This window comes from Sorex araneus, chromosome 6 (assembly GCF_027595985.1).
Source record: "Sorex araneus isolate mSorAra2 chromosome 6, mSorAra2.pri, whole genome shotgun sequence".
Taxonomy (NCBI): Eukaryota; Metazoa; Chordata; class Mammalia; order Eulipotyphla; family Soricidae; genus Sorex; species Sorex araneus.
Window position 1 is genome coordinate 158,707,526 of NC_073307.1, and position 25,506 is coordinate 158,733,031.

The following is a 25,506-nucleotide window of genomic DNA, read 5'->3' on the forward strand; positions in this document are numbered from 1 at the left end:
CTTAGCTTTGAACTGCTACACATATATACACATGCAGATTAGATGTGCACGTACACACACACACACACACACACACACACACACACACACACAGATGCACACCCTCTCCTGGTGATGAAGCTTTGCTTTTCAGAGGAGAAACTGAGACCTGGGAATGTGTGTGTGGGAGGGGGGGGATGAGGAGGGCACCTGGGACCACCACCCCCCTTTATCCTTGATCCTGTCTGTGTGGCTCCTTCTCCAAGAAGATGGTTCTAGAAAAGCAGAAGCCAGCCCGGGCTTTGCTCCCTCCAGCAAGCCTGCAAAGCCTGCAGCAACGCAGCCCCCAGCCCGGCGGCCCTGAATCCAGCACCTCGGTGGCTGCAAGCTGCGAGCTTGCAAGGGACCCACCCCAGGGCCCGGGGGTGCCATGACCACGCACAGAGCTGCCAGACTCGCAGCCCTGGAGGATGCCCACCCGCACCGGGAGAACCTCCTCTTCTGGAAACAGCCCCCACGCCACCACAGGCAGGAGCTGTCGAGGCAGACGGGGGAGAGCCCCCCAATCCCAGGACCCCACCCTGGGCTGGACCCACTGCACCACAGAACAGGGCCGTGTTCCAGAGGGTGGTGGGGCGCCCTGCAGGGTCCCAGCTCTCGGAGAGAATAAGGAGAGGCTGGAGGTGCTCCCACACCCAGCACAAGCCCAAAGCGAGGACTGACACGCAGGTGCCCGGACCCCAGGGGCTCCCTAGGTCCCCACCCTGGAGCTGCCCTGGCCGGGGAAGCTGGCAGGGCACCTGGCCGCCGCCGCAGCGGCTCTGGCCATCTGGGGCCCATGGAACCCAAAAGCCAGAGCCCGGAACCCTTTGTCCCCTGCAGTAACTGGCTCCTCACCAGACTCTGCATCGATGTCAGTGATCAGGCACTAGAAGTTTCTTACACAGGATCTTTGCACCCTTGCTTCACCCTTGGCCTTCACTTTCACGCTAAGAATGATCCCTCTGAGCTGGTTTCCTTGTCCAAATAGGAGCCCGTCGTGGACAAGAGGAAAAGAACGACCAAGCGACATCCCATTCCTGCTGGTGTCCCCTGAGCACTGAAGGGAGAGGTTACCTAGTGTTATCATTTAGGGGAGCAGGGGGGCTTCCAAGCAGCACTTGCAGGGCCTGGGGCCTGCCTGCCAGTCAGAGACCACGCCAGGGTCCTTCATGGGTAAAGCGTGTACCCCTGAGCCCCGTGCTCTCTCCTGAGGCCCTCATGACCAGTGTTATTTCAAGTTCTACAAAGAACAGGTCACTAGTCAGCAGGGCCCCATGACTTCCTCAAACCCCAGGCAGCAGGGGGACATCTTGGCCTCAGTGGGGACCCTCCTTCCCTCTCCTAGTTTCCTAGCCACGGGCTGGATCCGTAACCTCTCCGGGGCTCGCTATCCTGCTACGGGGAATAAAAATAAATAAAAACAGCCATTTGTTTTTATTTTGGGTGAGGGCACATCCGGCAGTGCTCGGGGCTTACCTGGCTCTGCACGCAGGGACCACTCCTGGCGGGACTCGGGGGGACCCTATGTGGTGTCAGGGATAAAAGGTTGTGCTGGGGATCGAAAGAGGGTTGGCCACATACAAAGCCACTGGCTTACACACTGTCCTGTCTCTCCACCCCCAAGAGAGTCACTTGACTCTTCACGAGATTCTTTTCTTTTTTTTCTTTTTGGGTCACACCCAGCAATGCTCAGGGGTTATTTATTCCTGGCTCCGCACTCAGGAATCACTCCTGGCGGTGCTTGGGGGACCCTACGGGATGCCGGGGATTGAACCCGGGTCAGCCGCGTGCAAGCCAGATGCCCTCCCCACTGTACTATCACTCCGGCCCCGTCTTCATGAGATACTTGTGAGAATCAAAGGAGACCAACCAGATATGCCATAAGAATGGTGTGGGGGGGTGTGGGGGGATCCAAGCATGAGTGCAGTGGGGAGGGCATTTGCCTTGCACACCACGACCTGGGTTCTCTCCCTGGAATCCCATATGGTCAGCCAAGCCCTCCCAGGAGTGGTTCCTGAGCACAGCTGGGTGTGGACCCCAAAACAAAATAAATGAATGAATGAAACAGTGTCTGATTGTGGGGCACCAACGCTGGAACCATGGAACAGAGTCCAACTCGTGTTTCTGACGATTATCCTACACAGCTCCCCACCCCCAAGGGGCTGCTGAGTGAGTCCTTAGTCTTCTGAGGGGGAACTGTGAAATTTAAGATCATCTCTGATTATTCCCAAACCACCGCCCTGCATCTTCCATCACAGGACTCCTGTAGTTGTCCTGTAACCATGGGAAGACCTGGGAGCTCGGAGACGCTTATGTGACCTAGGGCTGACGGCTCACGGACAGGCTTGGAGACACCATCCACGCAGGTCACAGGCTGATGGGCATATGACAAAGTTTAGTGGGAGGATAATGGTTATAGAGAGGGGCAGAAAGGGGTGTGTTAAGTGCCGATCATGAGATGGGAAGAGGGAGATGAATTCTGCGCTTACTGGGCGAGATGGGATGGAGTGTCACACGCTGTCCCGGGGCTTCTGTGAGCTAATGCGGAGGTGGAGGAATGAGCTTTACAGATACCACAGGTGTCGGCTCCCCTTGCCTCAAGCCCCAGCTGCTGACAATTGCAAGGCCGTCAAACTGCACTACTCGTCAGGGAACGCCGGTTCCCTCCGACAGCAGCTCACCCTCCTTCAAGGCCGGTGCTCGGAGCTTGCCCACGAGCACCTCGGCCCAGGTGTTCAGGGAGCTGCGTCAGGAAGAACTCCAACAGAACCCCATCATCAATGATAAATAAACCATTCATGATTGTTCTAGGGGTCCCTCCCCAGAGCCCTGGGGCAGGGGTGGGGGAATCTTCACCTACGCACGGAAGATTTCACTGCAAGAAAACCAGCATTCCCGATTTCACTGAAAACACAGTCAGCCCGCTTCTGCCCCTAGCAGCTGTTTGCTCTGGGTTTGGAAGGGGCTCAGCCTCTGGGGTATGCCCAGACCCAGTGAGCTCCATGTGGGACCCTATCTGCTCTCCACCCCAAGGCCTAGACCCTCTCTGGGCACCCCAAGCCCTAGACCCTCTCCCCAGACGTGACTTCTTTTGGCTTGAGACCTTCCTGGTCCTTCCCCCTGGGGATTCTGACAGCTTGTCATTGGTTCTGGATCCATCTCAGGTGCACGGGGGAGGCATCAGCACCTCCCTTACCTCTTGCTTCATGCTCCCTGCACCACACACTATGCGTGTGTGAGGTGCCTGCGAGCCCAGACGCAAGTCCCTTCCCTGATGGACCCTTTACAATTTCCCCCATCCCTCGTCCCCACCTGGGAGGCACTGCAGGTGTGGACACAGGTGTCAATGCAGGTCACGAGTGTCCTCACAAATAAATGCCTTCGGGGGGGCGGGGCTGGAGCAATAGTAGAGCAGGGAGGGCATTTGCCTTACAGGTGCCCAACCCAGGTTTGATCCCTGGCATCCTATATGGCCGCAAGCACCGCCGGGAATAATTCCTGAGTGCGGAGCCTGGAGAAACCCCTGAGCATTGTTGGGTATGACTCAAAAAGGAAAAAAATGCCTTCCTGATTATTTTACAGCCTGGTGACCATTTGGTGGGTACTACCAACTTGAACACAAATTTGACTCCCATCCCATGGTTTATATTTGTGCCCGGGATCCGCCAGTGGCTGGGGCAAAGATGGGCACAGCCAGCCAGTGGCCATTTCTCTCTCATTCAGCGCCTTGGCCGGGCAGCAGAGAACTTGACTGAGGTCTCCATTGTCCTGACTCTCCCCTTTAACTAAGGGTGGCCACAAAATTGAAGTCCTGTGGGCCATCTGGAAAGGATGCTCCCAGGAAGCTGACCAGAGTAGGCATTAAGGCTCTTCGTTCTGATCTTATTTCTTCTAGACATCAAGCTACCACTTTGGAGCATGCAGTGGAGGTTGGTTTTATAGTGGTTGGGTTTGTTTTTGGTTTTGGAATTTTTGTTTTTAAAAGAAACGTCATTTTATTTTTTTATAATTTATTTATTTTTAATTAGTGAATCACTGTGAGGGTACAGTTACAGATTTATACATTTTTGTGCTCATGTTTCCCCCATACAAAGTTCGAGAACCCATCCCTTCACCAGTGCCCATTCTCTACCACCAGTAAACCCAGCGTCCCTCCCACTCTCCCCAGTCCCGTCTCCCCCCACCCCACACTGCCACTGTGGCAGAGTATTCCCTTTTGTTCTCTCTCTCTGATTAGGTGTTGTGGTTTGCAATAAAGGTGTTGCGTGGCCATTGTGTTCAGTCTCTAGTCTATATTCGGCACACATCACCCTTCCCCCGCATGACCTCTGACCATATTTTACTTGGTGTTCCCTTCTCTGAGTTGCCCAGAATGAGAGACCAGCCTCCAAGCCATGGAGTCAACCTCCTGGTACTTATTTATACTATTCTTGGGTGTTACTCTCCTAGTCTATTGTTCTATATTCCACAGATGAGTGCAATCTTTCTATGTCTGTCTCTCTTTCTGACTCATTTCACTTAGCATGATACTTTCCAGGCTGATCCACTTATATGCAAACTTCATAACCTCCTTTTTTCAAACAGCTGCATAGTATTCCATTGTATAGATGTACCAAAGTTTCTTCAACCAGTCATCTGTTCTAGGGCACTCAGGTTTTTTCCAGATTCTGGCTATTGTAAACAGTGCTGTGATGAACATATAACTGCAGATCCAACCCTATCAAAAAATGGGGCGAAGAAATGAACAGAAACTTTTCCAAGGAAGAGATACAAATGGCCAAAAGGCACATGAAAAAGTGCTCTACATCACTAATCATCAGGGAGATGCAGATTAAAACAACAATGAGATATCATTTCACACCACAGAGACTGGCCCACATCCAAAAGAACAAAAGCAACCGCTGTTGGTGTGGAGAAGAGAAAGGGACTCTCCTTCACTGCTGGTGGGAATGCTGACTAGTTCAGCCCTTTTGGAAAACAATATGGACGATTCTCAAAAAACTAGAGGTTGAGCTCCCATTTGACCCAGCAATACCACTCCTGGGAATATATCCCAGAGGAGCAAAAAAGTATAGTAGAAACGTCATTTTAGGAATGACACTTTGCTCTGAGATGGAGCAAACACCAGCAAATTTGGGGAAAGGAATCTGGGGTCCGAATTCCAGCCCCTAATTCCAGCCTGTCTTTACTTGAGAATGAACTAGAATGAAGCAGTCCTGAGGTGTTGTGTGTTTGGACTATGCAGCCCTCTTTTACATGAAAATTCACCAATAAATGCACTGAAGTCCAGTGCATGCATTGTCCACAACAATTATGTTTAGACGGAAGGCCAGAATTACATTGGAATGTTTTACCTCACCTAGGCTTGGTGCTCCTAACTACCATGTCATTAGCTCGTTCAACTAACCATGCCCTATAGTTCTTCCTCTAGTGGGATGTAATCTGGGCTTTCTCTGATCCTTTCAGCACTTACGGGAATTTAAAATGTCAGCCCCAGGAGTCAGAGCGATAGCACAGTGGGTCTCGTTTTTGCCTTGCATGCGGTCAGTCCAGGTTTGATCCCCAGCATCCTGTATGGTCCCCTGAGCACCACCAGGAGCAATTCCTATGTGCAGCTCCAGCAGTAACCCCTAAGCACGCCAGTTGGGACCCAAAAAACAACAACAATAATAAAAGTCAGCCTGATACTCAAACTCGAACTAATTCCAGCCCTGTAAAGGAAATTGCCCACCCAGTTTGTTTGAGAGGAAGATTAGCTTTAAAGCACTTAAAGGCAAATAAATAAAAATGCCCCAAACTGTTTACTGTGAAGAATTTTTCTGGGGAATCTCTTCGTAGTTTACAACCTCCTGACATCTCCTTATTAAGGCTGCTTTTGCTTTTGTGAGGAAGATGGGATTCGAATGGTCTTCTCTGTTACAGTTTTATTGGGGGGAAAAATATGTTTCTGCAAGAATGTGGACCATCCTTTCCAAAAGAAAGCCCTACCAGGAGGACAAAGAATAAGTCACACATGCAACTGCATATTAAGTTGCCCTATGTTCTGTAACCAAAAGCTCCATCTTGTTTGCCAATATTTTAGACACAGGAAGCAAATTCTTTTCTCATCTGGAGTTTCTGCCCTTGGAAAGCCATAAAGGAATCACACACTGCTCTCCTGTAGCATGGACCTGGGGTGGGAATCTTCGAGATAGAAGAAGAGTAAGCATCCTCTTCCATCATCTCTCCCCAAGATGGAGCAAACACCAGAAATTCTGGAGACCTGCAGTACTTGGGTACTGAGAGTCCAGACTCTTGGAGCACCAAATTGGACCATGCAGTAAGGCAGCAGCCAGCCCTGTTTGACCCTTCCCAGTAATACGGGGTCATTCATAATGCAACACCACTTCAGAACACATGGGAGAGGGGGACTGAGACGCCCCCTGCCTCCCCATCCCTAAAAGTCCCCAGTTCTTGCATCTTCCCTTAAAGAAATGGATGGAAAGATGGTGTAGCAAAACCACAGCAGTTTTAAATAAACTGCAAAGCAGATCAGTCAGAAATAGATACAGGAGCCGGAGTGATAGTACAGCTGGTAAGGCATTTGCCTTGCACACAGCCAACCCGGGCTCAATCTCCAACATCCCAAATGATCCCCAAGCCCTGCCAGGAGCAATTCCTGCGTGCAGAGCTGGGAATTAGCCCTGGACATTGACAGATGTGGTGGGAAATAAAACCAAATGGAATCCCTGAGCATCCCAGGGCACCCTGAAGCACCCCTTCAAATGAAAGACCTTCAACATTTGCTTATTATTGACTTTGTGAGGACAAAAATGAGTCAACTGCTCATAAAAATTGTATATCCATGGTTTTTTAAAAAGTTTTTTTTCTTTTTGCTTTTTGGAAATACTGGAGTTCAAACCCAATACCTTATACAATCAACAGTCCCCGCACCAGGCTGTCTTCACTGGGGCACCTCAGAGGGGAGCGGGTTGAGTTTCCCTCCCCAGCCCAAGCAGAGCCCCGGAAACTGAAGACCTCCAGAACCCAGCTGCATCCATACTCAAGACCACTCTCCACATGCTCGGACAAGCCTCACCCATGAAGGAACCATGAGAGGAACCCAGGTATGCGGGACCCCTGGCTGAGAACTTCAAGCCTGCTCAGATCAGGACTGGGCCTCCTCCACCCAGATCCCCAGTTTTCCAGCAGCTGGGAACCCACAAACTGCCACAAAATGGCAACCCACAAACTGCCCTCAGAGCCATGTAATCTAATCAATAGCCAAGATCCAGAGACCATAAAGCAAAGCTCTTAGCGATGCAGAATCTCGCATGGCAGAAACTGGCAAGCTACCTGTGGGGTATTCAATATGCCCCAAACAGTAGCAACAATGGGCCTCATTCCCCTGATCCTGAATGCAACAGGGAAGAATGGAAATGTTAATGGCGTCTGCTAGAGCAAATCAATGAGCAACGAATGACAGTGATACAGTGATACCTCATACACGTGAGGCATGTGACCTCTCTCAGAACCATAGACTCAGTCCCTACAATACTCTTTATTTTTATTTTTAAATTTTTATTAGAGAATCACTGTGATGTACAGTTACAAACTTATTAATTTTTGTGTTTGCGTTTTACTCATACAGTGATCGTTCACCCATCCCTCCACCAGTGCCCATTCACCTCCACCAATGATCCCAGTATCCCTCTCACCACCTTCACCCCATCTCCCACCACTCCACCCTACCTCTGTGGCAGAGCATTCCCCTTTGTTCTCTCTCCTTTTGGGTGTTGTAGTTTGCAATAGAGGTATTGAGTGGCCTTCATGTTCTGTCTATAGTCTACTTTCAGCTTGCATCTTCCAATCCGAATGGGTCCCCCCGACATCCTCTACTTGCTGTTCCCTTCTCTATCTGAGATGCCTTTTCCCCCAGAATTTGAGGCCAGTTTCCAAGCTGTGGAGCAGACCTCCTAATCCTTATCTCTACAACTCTTAGGTGTTAGTCTCCCACAATGTTATTTTATATTCCACAGATGAGTTCAATCTTTCTATGTCTGTCCCTCTCTTTCTGACTCATTTCACTTAACATGATACTTTCCATGTAGATCCACTTATATACAAATTTCATGCCTTCATCTTTTCTAACAGCTGCATAATATTCCATTGTGTAGATGTACCAAAGATTCTTTAACCAGTCATCTGGTTTTGGGCACTGTTTTTTTCCAGATTTTGACTATTGTAAACAGTGCTGCAATGAACATAGAAATGCAGATGTCATTTTTACTATACCTTTTTGACTCTCCAGGATATATTCCCAGGAGTGGTATTGCTGGGTCAAATGGGAGCTCAATTTCTAATTTTTTGAAAATCGTCCATATTGTTTTCCAAAAGGGCTCAACCAGTCGGCATTCCCACCAGCAGTGAAGGAGAGTCCCTTTCTCCCCACTTCCATGCCAACAGCGGTTGCTTTTGTTCTTTTAGATGTGGGCCAGTCTCTGTGGTGTGAAATGATATCTCAGTGTTGTTTTAATCTGCATCTCCCTGATGATTAATGATGTAGAGCATTTTATCATGTGTCTTTTAGCCATTCGAATTTCTTATTTGAGAAAATTTCTGTTCATTTCCATCCCCCATTTTTTGATGGGGTTGGGAGTTTTCTTCTTGTAGAGTTCAACCAGTGCCTTGTATATCCTTGATATCAACCCCTTATCAGATGTGTATTGAGTGAATATTCTTTCCCATTCTGTAGACTGTCTTTGTATTTTGGTCACTGTTTCTTTTGAGGTACAGAAGCTTCTTGGTTTAAAGTAGTCCCATTTGTTTATCTCTGTTTTCAGTTGCTTGGCCAGTGGTGTGTTATCTTTGAAAATACCTTTGGCTTCAATGTCGTGGAGGGTTTTGCCAACCTTGTTTTCCATGTACCTTATGGATTCTGGTCTGATGTTGAGATCTTTAATCCACTTTGACCTGACTTTTGTACATGGCGTTAAGTAGAAATCTAAGCCCTTTTTTTGCATGTTGCTGTCCAATTTTGCCAGCACCACTTGTTGAAGGGGCTTTATTTGTTCCAATTCACATTTTTTGCTCCCTTATCAAAGATTAGATGATCATATATTTGAGGTTGTGTGTCAGGATATTCAATCCTGTTCCATTGATCTGTGGCTCTGCCTTTGTTCCAGTATCATGCTGTTTTAATTATTACTGCTTTGTAGTATAGATTGAGGTTGGGGGGGGTGATTCCTCCCATATTCTTTTTCCTAAGAGTTGCTTTAGCTATTTATGGGGGCTTATTGTTCCATATGAATTTCATGAATGTTTGCTCCATTTCTTTGAAGAATGTCATGGGTATCCTTATAGGGATCACATTGAATGTGTACAATGCTTTGGGGAGTTACAATCCTCTTTCTTGAGTTCAAGGTGGAGATTATTACATGCACCTAAAATAGAAGCCAAGTTTAATTAACTGCCTTTGCTTGCTCGGTTCTTCTCATCCTGACCTGGAGAGCTTGGCGTCCCCGGGGTTACAGAGGACAGATTTGCTGGGGCTTGTGTGAAGTACTTCCTAGCACAGTTCCCTGACCATCTAGGCTGAGGGGCTTGTGCAGGAAAGTCCTTGATGGGGTGAGCTGTTGCCATGGGAATCTGCACTCCCCGACCATTAGCATGGCTTGATGACTTGTGTGCCCAGGAGGGGTGAGATAGGGAGAGCCAACACCTGTAGTGTCTGCAAGGCTCATTGTTCCACCTCTGCACTAGCTCATAGAAACCCCATGACACCTCATGACATTCTATCCCATCTAGCCCATGTATCCATAGATTTCACCTTCCTCTTCCCATCTCATGATCTGCACATAATGCATTCCTTTTGCCCCCGTAAAAGCATTGTTCTCCCCTAATAACCTCTGTCATATGCCCATCAGCCTGTGACCCTCGGGGACGGTATCTCCCAGATGGTATCTCCATGGTGTGGGTATCTTTGAGCCATCAGTGCTAGTCTCGTAGCTGTACCAACAGCTACAGGCCAGATCCACTCTTGTGTTGGCTGTTCATGATTTACCTATTGGCAGTCATAATTAACTCTTTGGTTGATTATTTCTTGTTTGCAAGCGAACCCCCTGGGGGAGTGTAATAAATGTTTGCACATATGTTCTTAGCAAATGAACCTTTTTCCCTGCGTCATGGGTTTGAGAGTCTGGGTTCCCAGGAAGGCCCACTGAGGGGCTATCTGCTGGCTAGTCTCGGTAACAGAAAGGCTGGTGGATGCTACACCTTGCAGTTCACCTCATAAGAATGCCCCGTGATGCAGGCTGGGGTCGGGGTGAAAACATTTTCCTTCTAGCTGAACGGGTGTTACCTGCTTAGGTATTTTCTTTTTCATTGATTACTGTTCTCTACCTGCTATTTGAAAATCAAAAGATGGAAACCTGAGTTAACAGACCATAGATTTCTGACAAATCCTTGTGGGATTTTGTCTTCATCCGAATGCATGGCTAGAAAAGCAGCCCAGTTGGACCTGCCTCCTCCAAGAAGTTCTCCTTGATTCCCCTTTGGCCTCAGGAGGCCCTGCTTAGGGAAACCCTATTGGTTTACCAATAAGCCTACTGGTTTACCATTGAGCCCTGTTCTGCCTGACTGAGCTGCCTTTCTCTGAGACTTCAGCCTCATCTCTCTAGCTGGATGTCACACAGTTTGTGGATAATGTCACCATCTTGTGTTTTAGTGGGGCCCCCATAATACCAAGTCCACACACACAAAAAAAAAAATGGTTGTAAAACTGGTTCTCATTTGTTGTCTCAACCAACAGCCCCTTAGAAAATGTTTAGGAACAAATCCCTTACTCTAGATTGTATAATCCATAGGCCACAATCTATATAGCAGAACCCCGCTAACTCACCACTCATCAAACATTGAATGATAAACTCATCATGGTTCCAAACCACAGTCATGATTTAATGGTGAACCCAATAATTCTTAATCATTCGCCCCCTCGTGCCTTTAATTATTCTCTTTTATTCACTTTTTGATTCGATTCTTTGCCATTTTCTCAAGAAATTCCCCCCATGCTGTGGGTGTACCATTGACTGGAAAGAATCACTTCACCATGCATCACCATGAAGAGAACAAAGAGATGTAAGCAAAGTCCTCCTGATCATTTGCCACCGAAAAGCAAGTCTGGCTGATGTTTCATCTTTTTTTTTTTATTTATTTTATTGAATCACCATGTGGAAAATTACAATGCTTTCTGGCTTACGTCTTAGTCATACAATGCTGAAACAACCATCCCTTCACCAGTGCCCATATCCCAGCACCGAAAAAAAAAAAAAACCACAGTACACCTCCCATCCCGCCCACCCCCGCACCCCCCCCTTATAACTGATAAATTTCACTTTACTTTCTATTTACTTTGGTTACATTCAATATTTCAACATAATCCTCACCATTATTGTTAGGAGCACCCCACTAGAGTCAGACCTGTTGTGAAGGGAAATGAGGTTTTGGATTTCTGTACTTTAACAACTAAGTCCAGGGAGATTTCCTCCGGATATTGGATCATTGCAAGCTTGTAAACCCCATCTGTGGTCGTCATAATATGGCGTCCCCACGCCCTTCGTCCCCGGGAAGGGACAGGCGAGAGAGAGAAATACCTTTCCCCTCCTGGGCAGGCATGGGGTCGCGACTTGGTTCTCAGGCTGGAGACATTCTGCAAGGAGCTGCCCATGTTGAATTTGGTTCAGCTGGGTCTGGATTCACGCTCGTGCAGCTGCAGAGGAGCCGCACATGCGTGCGGCCCCCGGGGTCACATCTCAGCGGAGGGAGGGGCCGGTGCCTCCTGATGTTTCATCTTGACTCATTCATTCAATAATTATTTACTGAGTGATGGTTCTGGAAACACAGTAACAAAATAGGGGGGAAATCCTGTCCACAGGAAATTGGTTTGATAGCCAGTGGGAAATAAGCAATCAGCAAGATCTAGTGCAACCAAGGAACAAGATAAAGCTTGCCCTCCAAGTTGCCCTGATGAAGAGTCGGGCTATGATCTGGTATCATCCTTGCCAAACACATCTTTCCCAGCAGAAGAGGCCACAAGATTCCCCTTCATAGAAACAGACTCCTGATCCTGCGCAACCAACACCTTCTATTCCAGTTACTATAGCTGTATGACAAACAACCCCAGAATTCAGCGGTAAAATAACATTATTCTAGGCTCCCAGATTCCATGACCCAGAACTGGTTTTTTTTTTGTATTTTTTTGGTTTTTTTTTTTTTGCTTTTTGGGTCACACCCAGCGATGCTCAGGGGTCACTCCTGGCTCTGCACTCAGGATTTACCCCTGGCCGTGCTCAGGGGACCATATGGGATGCTGGGAATCGAACCCGGGTCAGCAGCGCGCAAGGCAAACACCCTCCCTGCTGTGCTATCGCTCCAGCCCCGACCCAGAACTTGGATGGGACATAGCAAAAGATTGTCCCTGTCCACCACCACCCCCCCCACACACACACACTTCTGGGACTTCTTCCAAAGAAGACTCAAATGTTGGCAGTGAAAAATCATTTGGAAGCATCTTCAAGGGTGCTGGAGTGTGACAGTCAGCCAGGTGGTCCAATGGGAGGTGCTCGTGTTCAACCGCCCTCCTTCAAGGGAGCCCAACCATCTCCCATGGTGGCTGAACGAGAGCATCTCCCGGAGAGCCAGGCCAAAGTACCTGGCACTGGCAGCACCTAGCTTCAGGTGTCACATCGCAATCTTTCCGCCACACCCTCTGGGCCAAGGCATCTCGAGTCTGCTTCTAATTTGGGAATGTGTGAACACAGAAGCCAGGACTTGAAGGGAAACGTGTTCGCAGCAACACAAGAGTGCTGTCGCAGCAACCTTGGCGAGTGAAACCTCTGCCTTCTGGGTCTAATTTCAGAAACACAAAACAAAGAGGGAGGGTGGAGTCCCTGGCCTTATCTCCGAGAACTGAAACCGCTGGATCTTATCTGAGCACTGTGTATCTTCAGCTGGAACAGAAAAATAAAAATGCAGCCAAGTAACCTTTTGACAGGTCAGCCCCTGACCACAGACAGAAGACACCCTAAGTGGCCTCCCTAAGTGACCTGACATTTCTGCTTTGGGCCTTATTTTTAAGGGACAGGGAAAAGGCCCAGGTTCTAGAGAGGATGTGTTCTTTTCCTTTTCCTTTTATTTTTAAATTATGCTACATGGGGCTTTATTTTGTTTGGGCAGGGAGGGGGGTGGGGAGCCACACCCAGCATCGCTCAGGACTTACTCCTGACTCTGTGCTCAGGGATCACTCCTAGAAGTGCTTGGGGGACCATTTGGGATGCTGGGGACTGACCCCCAAGTAGGCTGCATGCAAGGCAAATGCCTTACCCACTATACTATTGCTCTGGCTCCATAGAGGATATATTGGTGATTTTAAAAAAAGTGCCTAAAATTCGGAGACTTTGAAGGTACACCTATACCGGAATCCAATAATTCTGAATTCAAATTCTCTCTCGGCCTTTTCCCACCAACCTGCACCCACACCAGTTCCTTTACATCTGGAACAGAGGGCAGCAGAATCAAGGCCTTCTGTGATCCCCACAAAGGCCTGAGGTGGGTAGGAACTATCTGATCACACTTCAAGTCACTGAAACCACCAACAGAACTGGTATGGCCATGTGCAGTGGGAGGTAGAGGGTCTAGAGGTAGAACATGTCTTCTCTGGGCTTAATTTCTGGCACCACTAAAAAAATGATTTTTTTTTTTTTGCTTTTCGGGTCACACCTGGCAATGCACAGGGGTTTACTCCTGGCTCTGCACTCAGGAATCACCCCTGGCAGTGCTCAGAGGACCATATGGGATGCTGGAAATCGAACCCGGGTCGGCCGCATGCAAGGCAAACGCCCTACCCGCTGTACTATTGCTCCAGCCCCTAAAAAAGTAATTTTTTTTTAAAGTGGGGAGAAGCAGAGAGATAGTACAGGGTGTTTTTGTTTGTTTTGTTTTGTTTTTGCTTTTTTCTTTGGGGGGGGTCAAATCTGGTGGTGCACAGGGATTACTCCTGGCTCTGCACTCAGGAGTTACTCCTGGCGGTGCTCAGGGGGCCATATGGGATGCTGGGAATCGAACCCAGGTCGGCCGTGTGCACGGCAAATGCCCTACCCGCTGTGCTAGCGCTCCAGCCCCGAGATAGTACAGGGTCGAAGGCATGTGTCTTACATGCGCCAGCCCCACTGCAGTCTCCAGCACCAAACATATGCCACGCCCAGCATCACCCAGGCTCACTCCTGAACACTGACGCAGAAAAGGACCTGAGCATAGCCCCTGTGGCTCAACTCCCCCCGCCCCCACCACCAAATTAGAACTGTCCTCTCAACGATATTTCTATTGTGGTTATGTCCTTACAAGTTACCGTAATGCATACACTGTTCAATCTGAAAGAATAGGGAAGTTTGCGTGGGTCTATCTGGTTCTTTCTGGTTAAGAAATGACCCGAGTGTACATCCCACAGCCGCTGTCACGTGGACTTGTCGGCCCAGCCTCACATATTCACAACAAATCTCAGAGGAGCTGCGAGCCACGCTGCTAAAATTCACGGGGAAAGTGACCTTCCGGCTGAGAATCCTAGGGTGCCCTCGGGAGGGGGATGGGCAGGGGCCCCGCCCTGCTGAAGCCCCACGACCAACAGGCCCTCTTGGCCAAGTACCACCGAGAGTGACCCCTGGGGATCCCTGAACATCGGCTGGGAGGCCACATGGACTGGAGGGCGGAGGGGGTGACGCAGAATCTCAGTCCTAAACCAACTGAATCAGAACTCCTGGTTTCACGCACGCCCCGTGAACGGCTGCTCACTAAAGCGAGAGCAGCGTTACTCTTGGTCGGCCTTACCATGACTCTCTCCCAGGGGCACAGGCTGTGCCCTGCAGATGCCACTGCACAGCCACTCGACCCGTACCTTTGGCTCTTGTCCAGCAGAGCTGGTCCCAGAGAATGAGATGGATAGAGACTGCCAAGAAAGTAGTCTCACAGCTCCCTGCAAGGAGCAATTTTGGCTTATTGATTTCTTTCTGGCATCACCATCCCCCTGGCTCCTGTCACCAAGGCCATACGAATTAAGAATTTAAGGCCGGAGGGCTGGAGCGATAGCACAGCGGGTAGGGCATTTGCCTTACACATGGCCGACCCAGGTTCAATTCCTCCGTCCCTCTCAGAGAGCCCCGCAAGCTACCGAGAGTATCCCGCCCACATGGCAGAGCCTGGCAAGCCACCCGTGATGTATTCAATATGCCAAAAACAATAGCAAGTCTCACAATGGAGACGTTATTGATGCCCTCTTGAGCAAATTGATGAACAACGGGATGACAGTGATCCAGTGCTACCCATAGGATGCTAAACAACCAACAAGTTCCTTTCTGTACAGCATTGAAATTGTGGCCATCTCCCATTCTATTCTAGCGGGAATTCTCCTTCTCAGATGCCCATTTGCAAAGCATCATGCATCTATCTAAGGTTGGGTACGCCGGAGCAATAGCCCAGTGAGTAGGGTGCTTGTCTTACACACAGCCAACCCAGATTCAATCCCTGGCACCACAGAGGTTTCTCCAAGCCCTTCCAGGAATGATCCCTGAATGCAGAGCCCAAGCACCACCAGGTATGACCCAAAACACAAACAAACAAAATCTATTGAAGCTAGTTTTACACAGAGGACTATCCTGACTTTGGGTTGTTGTTTTTTTTTTTTATTAAGGGGAGCGATTTCCCACCATCTCCCACCCTTCCCTTGGCCTGGTTAGGGCCAGAGAGCATGCAGGGAAAGAAGGCAGAGCCGTGGGTGCAGCCTAGGGTAGCAGGTCTCTCCCCTTCCTGTTTGAGCAAACCCAGGAGTTGCAGCCGGGGGGCCCAGGAGATAAGCATTGCAGGTATGCACACATGCACGAGCGTGTGCAGCTTCCTTCTTCATGCAAGCAGCATCGCTGCACCTGGCCTTTTCATGTAGCTCCCTCCGGAAGAGCCCCTCACCAAAACACACAAGTTCTGCCCCCCATGCTGAGGTCTCTGTCCTGCCTTTTGAAGACCTGCGACTCCCTGCGGACCATGGGGATGACTGAGAGAAATGAATCTGTGAGATAACCTCCGGATAAGCACTGTCCTGCTGGCCCTGTCCTGAGCACACTCACACAGACCATGGGTCAGGGGCCAGCCGGCCACAGGCATGTGGGAAAGGGGGAGGCGCACACATTGGGTGGAGAGATAGGGAGCTCAAGTCTAATGCAACCCACCTCTTTGGAAAACAATGTGGTTGCGCCTCAAAAAAAACTAAGAATTGAGGCTGGAGCAATAGCACAGCGGGTAGGGCGTTTGCCTTGCACATGGCTGACCCGGGTTCGATTCCCAGCATCCCATATGGTCGCCTGAGCACCGCCAGGGGTAATTCCTGAGTGCAGAGCCAGGAGTAACCCCTGTGCATCGCCAGGTGTGACGCAAAAAAACAAAAACAAAACCTAAGAATTAAGGGAGTTGCAGTGATAGTACAGCAGGTGGGGTGCTTGCCTTGCATGCAGCTGACAGGTTCAAACCCTGGCATTCTATATGGTCCCCCAAGTCCTTCCAGGAGTGATCCCTGAGTGCAGAGCCCTGAGCACCACCGGGGTGTGGCCGCAAAACAAACCACAACCAAGAATTGAACTTCCTTGTAACCCAGCAATTCTGCTTCTTGGTATTGACCCAAAGGATCCAAGAACTCGATTCAAAAAAGACTCCTATGTTCATTGCGGCACTATTCACAACAGCCAAAATCTGGGAACAACTCATGGGTCCAAGAACAGGTGACATGGCACATATGCACAATGGAATACTACTCAGCCATAAAAAAGAAAAGATGAAATCAAGTCATTTGCAACTACATGGATGGATCTGAATAAAGTCCACCAGGAGAAGGACAGCTACAGAAAGCTCTCTCTCTCATGTGTGGGATACAGCGGGCCGGAGAGACAGCAGGCAGGGTGCTTGCCTTGCACACGGCTGACCCAGATTCTATCTTAAACACCCCACTTGATCCCTGCGCCTCTCAAGAGTGCTCCCTAAGCACAGACAGAAAATCAGCCCTGAACACTGCTGTGTGTAGCCAAAAAAAGCAAAGCAAAAATAAATGTGGGCTATAAATCAGCGCCCGGGTTCCCGGGCAAATTGTCAGGCTCCCTTCCCCTGCCCAGGCCTTGGCTCTGAACGAAATGTCATGGGCACACAGGCCCCTGGCATCTGAGGCCCGTGGCATGCTTCCCAGGCAGCAGTTGGGCTGGGTGCAGGACCAGGGTTCCAGGATGTGCATCTGAGCCCTATCTCGGGCCACCTGCGGCAAAGCACTTCCTGCCGTCAGCTGAGTCCGGTTACTACGGAAGCCCGGAAGCCCGTGTGCCCACTCCGCAGTTCTGCCCGCTCGCACACACCCAGCCATAGCTGGCACTTTCCAGCATTCAGAGCAGGATCCATGGGAGGCACAAGCCCATGAGAAGGGCACATGCAAAGCAGCTGGGCACCCTGGCCCAGCACCGTCATCCAGATTCCTCCCTGCGGTGCTGTGTGATGCTAAGCAAGCACTTCACCCTCTCTGGGCCTCAATCCCTTTCCCTGATTCCAGGGAGAGGTACTCTGAGGGGTCGTCTCCGAGACAGCCTAGTGGTGGGGGGGAGGGTGGGGCCTCCCTCCACTGCTGGCTCTCTCTGTGGGACCTTTGCAAAAGTTCCAGACTGTGTGAGATAGGAGGAATGACAATAGAATGTGGCTCTTGTGAGGGTTAACTGTATATGTTCCTGCACAGAGTTTGAGAGTTGGAGGCTGAGCACAGATTCAGAGTTAAGGGATGCAGTGAACCAACAGTCAGTTGATTCAGAAAATAACCCCAGCAAACCCCTCGAAAAGAGTGGGGAAATGGAACAAGACTCGGGGGATCATGTGTGGTGCTGGAGATCAAACCTGGGTTGACAGCATGCAAGGCCAGCGCCTTAATCCCTGGACTCTCTCTGCAGCCCCCGGGACTATGTCTGACTCTATAGAGGAAGGTTGGCACCATCACTATGCCGCCATCTTGCCTTAAGGAAGGTATTTCAGCAGGTGGAACTTGCCGGGGTGCAGTTTGGATGCTGCATGGCACCTGGTAGGGACAGGGCAGTATCAGGGGACTCTCAAGCCGCCTTTCCATCCTCCAGGACCTGTGTCTAGGTTCCCCCACCCACCCTCCACTTCCATTCCTGCAGGGGCAAGAGATTCGTGGCTCAGTGGTGCAGCTGTGCCACTAACCCACCAAGCCCCCGGTGCCACTGTCCTGCCCTCACCCCAGTCTCACACACACACACACACACACACACACACACACACACACACACACACACACCACCACCACCCTTGCAGGCAGATCTAAGCATAATAGCACAGCCGGCCATAGAAAGATGCTTGCTGTGAAGGAGGGACTCAAGTCCCCTCCTGGGCATCCTCAAAGGAGTTAAGGAAGCTGAACACACACGGGGGCAAAGGTCACTGTCAAGGCTGGAGCTCCAGGATGATCCAAGCTGTCTCTAGAACTGGGGCAGGAAAACCGGCACACGGTACCAGTACCACAACTGCACTAAAGAGTTGCAAAAGGAGCACTACACAGATGTGATACTCAAGCGGGCCATGGGAGGAGAGAAGGCAAGGGCGTGGGCACTAACATCTACCTGGAGGCTTTGCGTGCCCCCTCTCGGATCCACCAGGTGACTAACGCTCACTCCGGTGCTCGGGAGTACTCCGACGGGTTCATTTCAGACTGAGCCAGCGCAAAATGAGCGGATTACCAACAATAAGTGTGACAGATGGGAGCCCCAGGCAAGGACTAGGGAGGGGCTCCCCAGCCCAAGCGATTTATCAACATTTCCAGCCAGCTCTGCCTTCGGGGTCCTCGGATCGCTTCCCAATTCTCCCCTCTTCCGGAAAAGGGTCCCCGACTATTCCTCCTGGGGATGCGGGGCTGCTCTTTCTTTCCCTAGGATCTCAAGTCTGGACTTGACGATCAATCAAATAAAAGCGCCAAAGTCCTCTGCGCATGCGCCTGGACCGTTAGCATCTTCCCCCGCCCCGCCCCTTGCCCATTACCAACATGGCGACCCCAGCAACAGTCCAGCACAGCCATGGTGGGTCCTGACGTCATAAGTCGGCGCCGGTAGTTGCGGGGCGCCCGAGTCCGCACATGTGCCCAGGTTTGGAACCTTCGGGGCAATCATGGATACGCCGCGGAGGCGCAGCAGGCGGCTGGAGGGCCTGAAGCCGGAGCCCCCTGGGAGTTCCACCTCAGTTCTGCGGGTGAAACGGGCCCTGGTGAAGATCGAAACGGGCGATCCAGAAGCAACCAGGGAGCCCGGGTCTCCTCGGAGCTTGCGGCAGCCGGGCCCGGGGTCCCCGGGACACCAGCCGGAGGCAAGACCGGGGTCCCCTGGACATCAGCCGGAGACAAGCCCGGGGTCTCCCCGTCCGCAGCAGTGTGCAGCCCGGGAGCCCCCCAAAAGGCTGCCAGAGCCGTGCTCACGGCCCCCCCAGCGTCAGCAAGAGCCAAGCTTGGAGTCATCCCGGAGCCCGCCAGAGTCGAGTCCAGACGCCCCCCGGCGGGAGCCGGCGCCAAAGAAGGAGCCCCCGGCGAGACGCGAGGGCCGCGAGGAGCCGGGCTCGGGGCTGGGCCCGGGGTCCCCCCGACGTCAGGCGCAGCTGGGCTCGGCATCCCTGGAGCCTTGCCCGGGCCAGCCAGCCCCGGGTCCGGAGCCCTCGGGGCCCCGGCAGGAGCTGACACGCCCGTCCCCCGACCCCCCTCGAGCGCTGCCTGAGCCGCGGAAGCCTCCCCAGGCCGGGGACGCGGCCACGGACGGCCTCGGGGCCGAGAAGCGGAAAGGGCCGGCAGCCCAGGCCCCCGCGGTCAAGAAGCTCAAGAAGGAGGAGGTGCCCGTGATCCCGAAGGGGAAGCCCAAGTCGGGGCGCGTGTGGAAGGATCGCTCCAAAAAGAGGTGAGATGGGGGCACAGAGGGCGGGTGTGGGGGTCCTGGGGAAGGGCCGGGAGGCTGCCTGCAGAGTCTCTGGGTCAGAGATCACTCCCATCTGGGTAGAGACAGGGAGTTGCACACAGTGACCTGCAGTGTGGAGGGTCCTGGGAAGGCTGCGCCCTTTCCCTCCGGTGCACCCTGAAGCCAGCAGTCAGGTGCGAATTCATTCAAAAGGCTGCCAGTCCTGCCTGTGTAGGGGATGCAGCGCCCTGAGGTCTTGACTGGAGAGGACGCCGGGAGGTCTTCGTCCTCTGTCGCCTCGGTCATCAAAAGCAGGGACTCCCCGTTGTGACCCCCTCCTCGACGTCATTCTCACATTGGTTGAGAGGAATCGCCACTCCCAGGGCAAGGAAAGGTTTCTCGGGAACCTGGTTTCCACTAACCCGCCTCGGTCCTTAGACTTTAAATGTGGCCCTTCCCGTTGAGAGCTTTCAGCCCAGGGTGTATGGGGCACTTTGGGGGGCACTTTAGGGAGGGTTGGCCCAGGGCACCGCGGGCGCCGTGCCATTGCATCTGCTCTCGGCTCCAAGGAGCAGCAGGCCCGGGTTCTCCCCCTTTCGCTGGTCCCAAGCCCAGCACAGGCTCTGCAGAGAGCCCGGGGTGAAAGCCCTCGGGAGCTGGTGGCTAAGGGCCAGACAGCCAGAGGCGTTGGTTGGGGGGGGACCCCTGGTAGGCGGTGACTGAATGCAGGTGAGTTGAGGCCGCTCCAGACGACCCAGCAAAAGGGGATCGGGGGTGAGTTGGGAAGGCCCCGGGCTGTTAGCGTGAAAGCGGGTTTTCCTCCACTCAAGTGGGTGCTTGAGAACTGTATGAAGGATTTGCGTACAGAACTTGGGAGATTGAAAGTTTATTCTACAGAAAAGGTAGATGGTTCCAGGTCCCTCCCCAGAGGTCCAGGCCTCTCCGTTACCCGTGACCAAGGACCAAGCCCTGTCCCCGCGCTGCTCTCTACCCCGTGGACGCTTTCTTCTGTTTCCGGCCACGGGGATCCACGCAGGCAAGATCCACGTTTCCCACCATCGCCGGGCCTCCTGGTTGTACCCCAACACCCCAGCAGTTCCTGTGTAGTCCCGGTTTTCCTAATTTTCCTACTCTCATGCCGCGGTCGCTTGCGCGTGGGTGAGAGTCCTGTGCCCAGCACCGTGTCACTACCTGCGCATCAGATACCTCCGCCTGCACCGGAGCTATCCCGGGCACCCGAGCCCTACTGCGCCTGCGCCTGTCTGGCCCCCCAGTGGCCCACCTGGACTGGCCCCGGGTCTGGATGAGCTGCCCTACCTGCTCCGGGGAAAGAGAAGAGAGTCAGGCAGAGAGAGCAAGGGAGATGGGGCGAGAGGTTGATGTGGCCCCGGGCTGGGTGGGGCTTCCATTTATCCGCTGCCAAATCCCACCCCCAGCCCTCCTATTCTACGTTCTGATTGGCTACCTGTCCTATGGGCGCAGATTTAAAGTGATCTGCCGCTCTACCCCTCAGCGCCTGTTTCGGTGGCACCCACCCTCTGGGCCGCAGTTGGCCCCCTCCCACCTCTGGAGGGAGGGCAGCATCCACGGGGTCTGAGTGAAGCCTCCATCCTCCCCCTCTGGGGTGGGACCCATTTCTTGTCTCTCTCTCCGGGACTGCCTGTCTCACAGCGGCCGCGGGAGGAAGCGGTGGATTCAGACCCAGGGAACCTGGAACTCCAGGCCCGTCTGCAACTTCCTTTATTCTCCAGATGGCACCAAAGCTGCAGCCCTGCGGTGCGTAAGCACCAGCCGCATAAGGCCGGAGGCGTTGGGAGTAGTCCACCCCTGGCTCACCCTTGGATGTGGCTCAATGAACCCAAAATACAGCCCCAGCATCAGCGCATTCAATCAAGTTAGTGATTTGTTTCCTGGGACCAGAGAGATAGTCTGATGGGTTAGGCTCTTGCCGTGCACACAGCCCACCCGGGTTTGATCCCCACGACACAATTGCCCCTGAGCCTGGCCAGGAGTGACCCCTGAACACAGAGCCAGGAGTAAGCCTTGAGCACAGCCAGTATGACCAGAACCTCCTCCCCCCACCGAAAAAAAAAAAAAAAGCATTACCACTTCCTGTTCACATCTCCCATATTGGTTCTGGATGCGGCAGAGAACTGGACCCCTAAGGGCTAGAGCAACGGTACAGCAGATACGGTGCTGGCCTTGCACACGGCCAACCTGGGGTCAATCCCCAGCTCCCCATGTGGTCCCCTGAACCTTCCAGGAGTGATTTCTGAGTGCAGGGCCCAGAGTAAGCTCTGAGCACTGCCAGTTGTGCCCCCCACCCAAAAAAAAAGGAACTGGCCCCCTGAAATGGAGCGGGCCACTCTGGTCATTCCTGCCTGGTCACGTGCTTTGGGTCTTTGGGTCCTTCTTTCCCTCCTCTGAGCCCGGAGTGCCTGCTGGAGGCACGGATGGGATCTGGGCTAAGAAAATGCCCACCCGCCCCAACCCAAGAGCCCACAAACTCCCCTGTCCCCCCCCCCCCAGGTTCTCCCACATGGTACAGGACAAGCCCCTGCGGACGTCCTGGCAGCGGAAGATGAAGGAGCGGCAGGAGAGGAAGATGGTCAAGGACTTTGCACGCCACCTGGAGGAGGAGAAGGCCCGGCTCCGCGAGGTGAGGGCGGGGATGACCCGGCCGGGAGCCTGGGAGCCCGGGGGCGTCGGGGTGCATGCACCGGTTGGCAGGTATTGTGGCGCATTCCCACACGGTGGTGACATGGGTGCCGACCCTAACACCGCTGCCTGGGCCAGAGATGCCCCCTGCGAGGTTCACCCCCCGCCTCCCCGGAACCTGCCCAGTGGGCAGCAGACCAAGAGAGGGAGATGGTGGCCCGCCCAGGTCAGCAGCTGTACCCCAGAACCAAGCTGGCCCAGTGACTGGGGGAGCAGAAGGGCCAGCCAGCCCTGTGGTCATCTGTCCCCACTCGGCCCCTGGCCAGGCCCTGCAGACAGGGTGCTGCGGGGTTTTCTTGCACTTCCTGTGGCACCAGGGCTACTCCCCCCCCCCCCAGCCCTCCGCCTAGACCTTCCCCTCATGGGGACCCCAGGGCTCTCTTCCCCTCCCCCCTGTCCCCCCAGAGTGACCAGAGCAAAAGAGAGGCCCCATCAGATACAGGGGCCTGGGAGGGCCACCCTGCCCGGACCCCCGGGAACTTGCGCCCGGCCCCAGTGTGCGGCCCTGCCGGGTACCTGATTCATCCAGACCAACCTGGGACCAGGCAGCATCAGGGGGACACCGTCCCTCGGCCTCACACTCTGCCCCTGGGGGCGTTAAGTCACTGGGCCAACATCGGGTCCCTCTACTAGGGAACCCCAAACAGAGGGCAGCGTGCTGGGTTCACCCTGTCATGCTCTGATAGCGCGGGGGTCTGGGCCCGTAGCTCTGTGGCTGCCGGGAAGCGCTTGGACCCTCGGAGCTGACGTCCTGGGCTGGGCAGGGTGGGACTCGGAAGGGGGCCCCTTCCCTGCCGCTTCCAGCCTTCCCAGTCTTGGCCCCGGCCAACCTCAGAAGCCCAGCCCCCACCACTCGCCTTGCATGTAGGGGCACCCAGTTGGGGGGAGAGGGAGCGGGGAGACCCCAAGGGCTGTCTGGGCGTAACGGCACATGCGCCCCAGTCTGCGTGGATTCTGACCCGCATCTTGGCGACTCGGATGCAACTCGCTGTGTCCAGGCACCCAGGTTCTGCTCACCCTCCCAGTGGGGACCCCCGGGGGTCTGGGGTTTCTCTCCCTTCCCGGGGACACCCCCCCTTCTCCCCGCCACCCCCCCAGCTCCAGCCCTGCCCTCTGATTCCAGGAGAAGAAGCAGCGCCGCGCCGAGAACCTGAGGCGCCGCTTGGAGAACGAGCGGAGGGCGGAGGTGGTGCAGGTGGTGAGTGTCCTGGCGCCGGGGCGCGGGGGTGGGGCGCGAGGATGGGGCATGGGGGTCCTCGTCCCTTCCCCGGGGGCCGAGGGCAGAGGCCCGCCACTCTGATGTCCCCATCTCGCCTCCCCCAGATCCGGAACCCGGCCAAGCTGAAGCGCGCCAAGAAGCAGCAGCTGCGCTCCGTGCAGAAGCGGGACACCCTGTTCGCGCTGCAGAAGACGCCGCCCCGGCAGCTACAGGCCGAGCTCGGGTCGCAGGGGGCCGGGGGGGCTGGGGGGCAGGGGCCTCCCTGAACCGCCTCCCACACCCCGGCCGGGGCCGAGCCCCGGAGGTCCTGGGGCAGCAGGATCAGAGACGGCAGGGAAATCCGGGACCAGGGAAATCCCGGACCGGCAGCAGGGAGAAGGGAGGGGCCGTGCCCTTTGCTCCGCCCCGCCCTCACCAAGTGCCTGCACCCGAGTCCATTCGGGTAACTCCGGGAGCCTGGTCGTGGGCTCCCAAATGCCTGCGCCCAGGCCAGACCTGCCAGCAAACACTTACCCCTCCCTGCGCCCGTGTCCCGGTCGCCCCGCAGACAGCCCGAAGCCAGCCCACTCTTCCCTCCCTGGACATGACCAGGAGGAGATGGTGAGGGGCAGCGTTTCTCTTGGGCTTCGTCCGCAGAAGCCCCCAGGTCTGCTGTGCCGCCCCGCCCCAGGAGACAGCACAAATATTTATTGGCTCCACGGCCCCACCCAGGCACGTGGCAGGTACCAAGGGCACAGCTGGCACCGAGTTCCCGCTCTGATGGCGAAGAATAAACAAGGGAACAATACTATCTATCAGTTGAGGGTGAGCGTGGGGTAGGGTGGGAGGAGGGAGCCCGGGTGGGGGTCGGGGTGCACTGTGGGTTCGCTGAGCACACACCAGGGGCCGGGGCAACCCCAGGACCCGTGCACGGAGGTAACAACGGCTCTTCCCAGTTCTGCCAGTGGTTTGCCCGCCATACACATGGATGGCATCAGCTCAGATGGGCACTGGGCCTGTCCATGAGTCCCAGGGGTAGAGGCAACGGGCAATCCAGTGGCAATGGAGTGCCCTCCACATTGCCCTGCTGACAGACGGACGCGATAGTGTCCCCTGTTTGCCCCCCAGCCTCCCCACCCCGACTTGAGCTGGAAGCAGCTGCTGCAGAGCTGAGGTTCACCACGCTAGGAGGGACCCGCCCTGTGCTGGGGTGCACATGCATAGACTATGGCTGTGAACCTCAGTAAAGATGTCTGGTGTAGGGGCTGGAGCAATAGCACAGCGGGTAGGGCGTTTGCCTTGCATGTGGCCAACCCAGGTTCGATTCCCAGGATCCTATATTGTTCCCTGAGCACTCCAGGGGTAATTCCTGAGTGCAGAGCCAGGAGTAACCCCTGTGCATCGTTGGGTGTGACCCCCAAAAAAAGAAGAAAAAAGGATGTCTGGTGTATTGGGGCACTCACAAAATAAATCATGGCACCTCTTATTCCACCTCATAAACATGGGTGGCAACAAGGCACCGAGCAGCTCTTCTCTCATGTGTGGCCCGTGCCAGGGCGTTCCTTCCCGTGCTGA

The 25,506-nt window shown here is 53.6% G+C and overlaps 1 protein-coding gene across 1 annotated transcript; it reads left to right on the top strand.

Moving 5' to 3' along the window:
* Positions 1–19,187: 19,187 nt before the first annotated feature.
* CCDC86 (coiled-coil domain containing 86) lies at positions 19,188–25,021 on the top strand. Its single transcript, XM_004620814.3, has 4 exons — positions 19,188–20,018; positions 22,545–22,674; positions 23,857–23,931; positions 24,057–25,021. Exons 1-4 carry the CDS (start codon positions 19,246–19,248, stop codon positions 24,216–24,218), a joined length of 1,140 nt encoding a protein of 379 aa, XP_004620871.3. The 5' UTR covers positions 19,188–19,245; the 3' UTR covers positions 24,219–25,021.
* The last annotated feature ends 485 nt before the right edge of the window (positions 25,022–25,506 follow it).

Excerpts from the sequence above, each read along its gene's own strand:
- CCDC86 (XM_004620814.3), top strand. The coding sequence starts at position 19,246 with ATGGATACGCCGCGGAGGCGCAGCAGGCGGCTGGAGGGCCTGAAGCCG. Across the intron at positions 20,019-22,544 it reads AAGGATCGCTCCAAAAAGAG|GTTCTCCCACATGGTACAGG; the intron begins GTGAGATGGGGG and ends CCCCCCCCCCAG. Across the intron at positions 22,675-23,856 it reads AGAAGGCCCGGCTCCGCGAG|GAGAAGAAGCAGCGCCGCGC; the intron begins GTGAGGGCGGGG and ends CTCTGATTCCAG.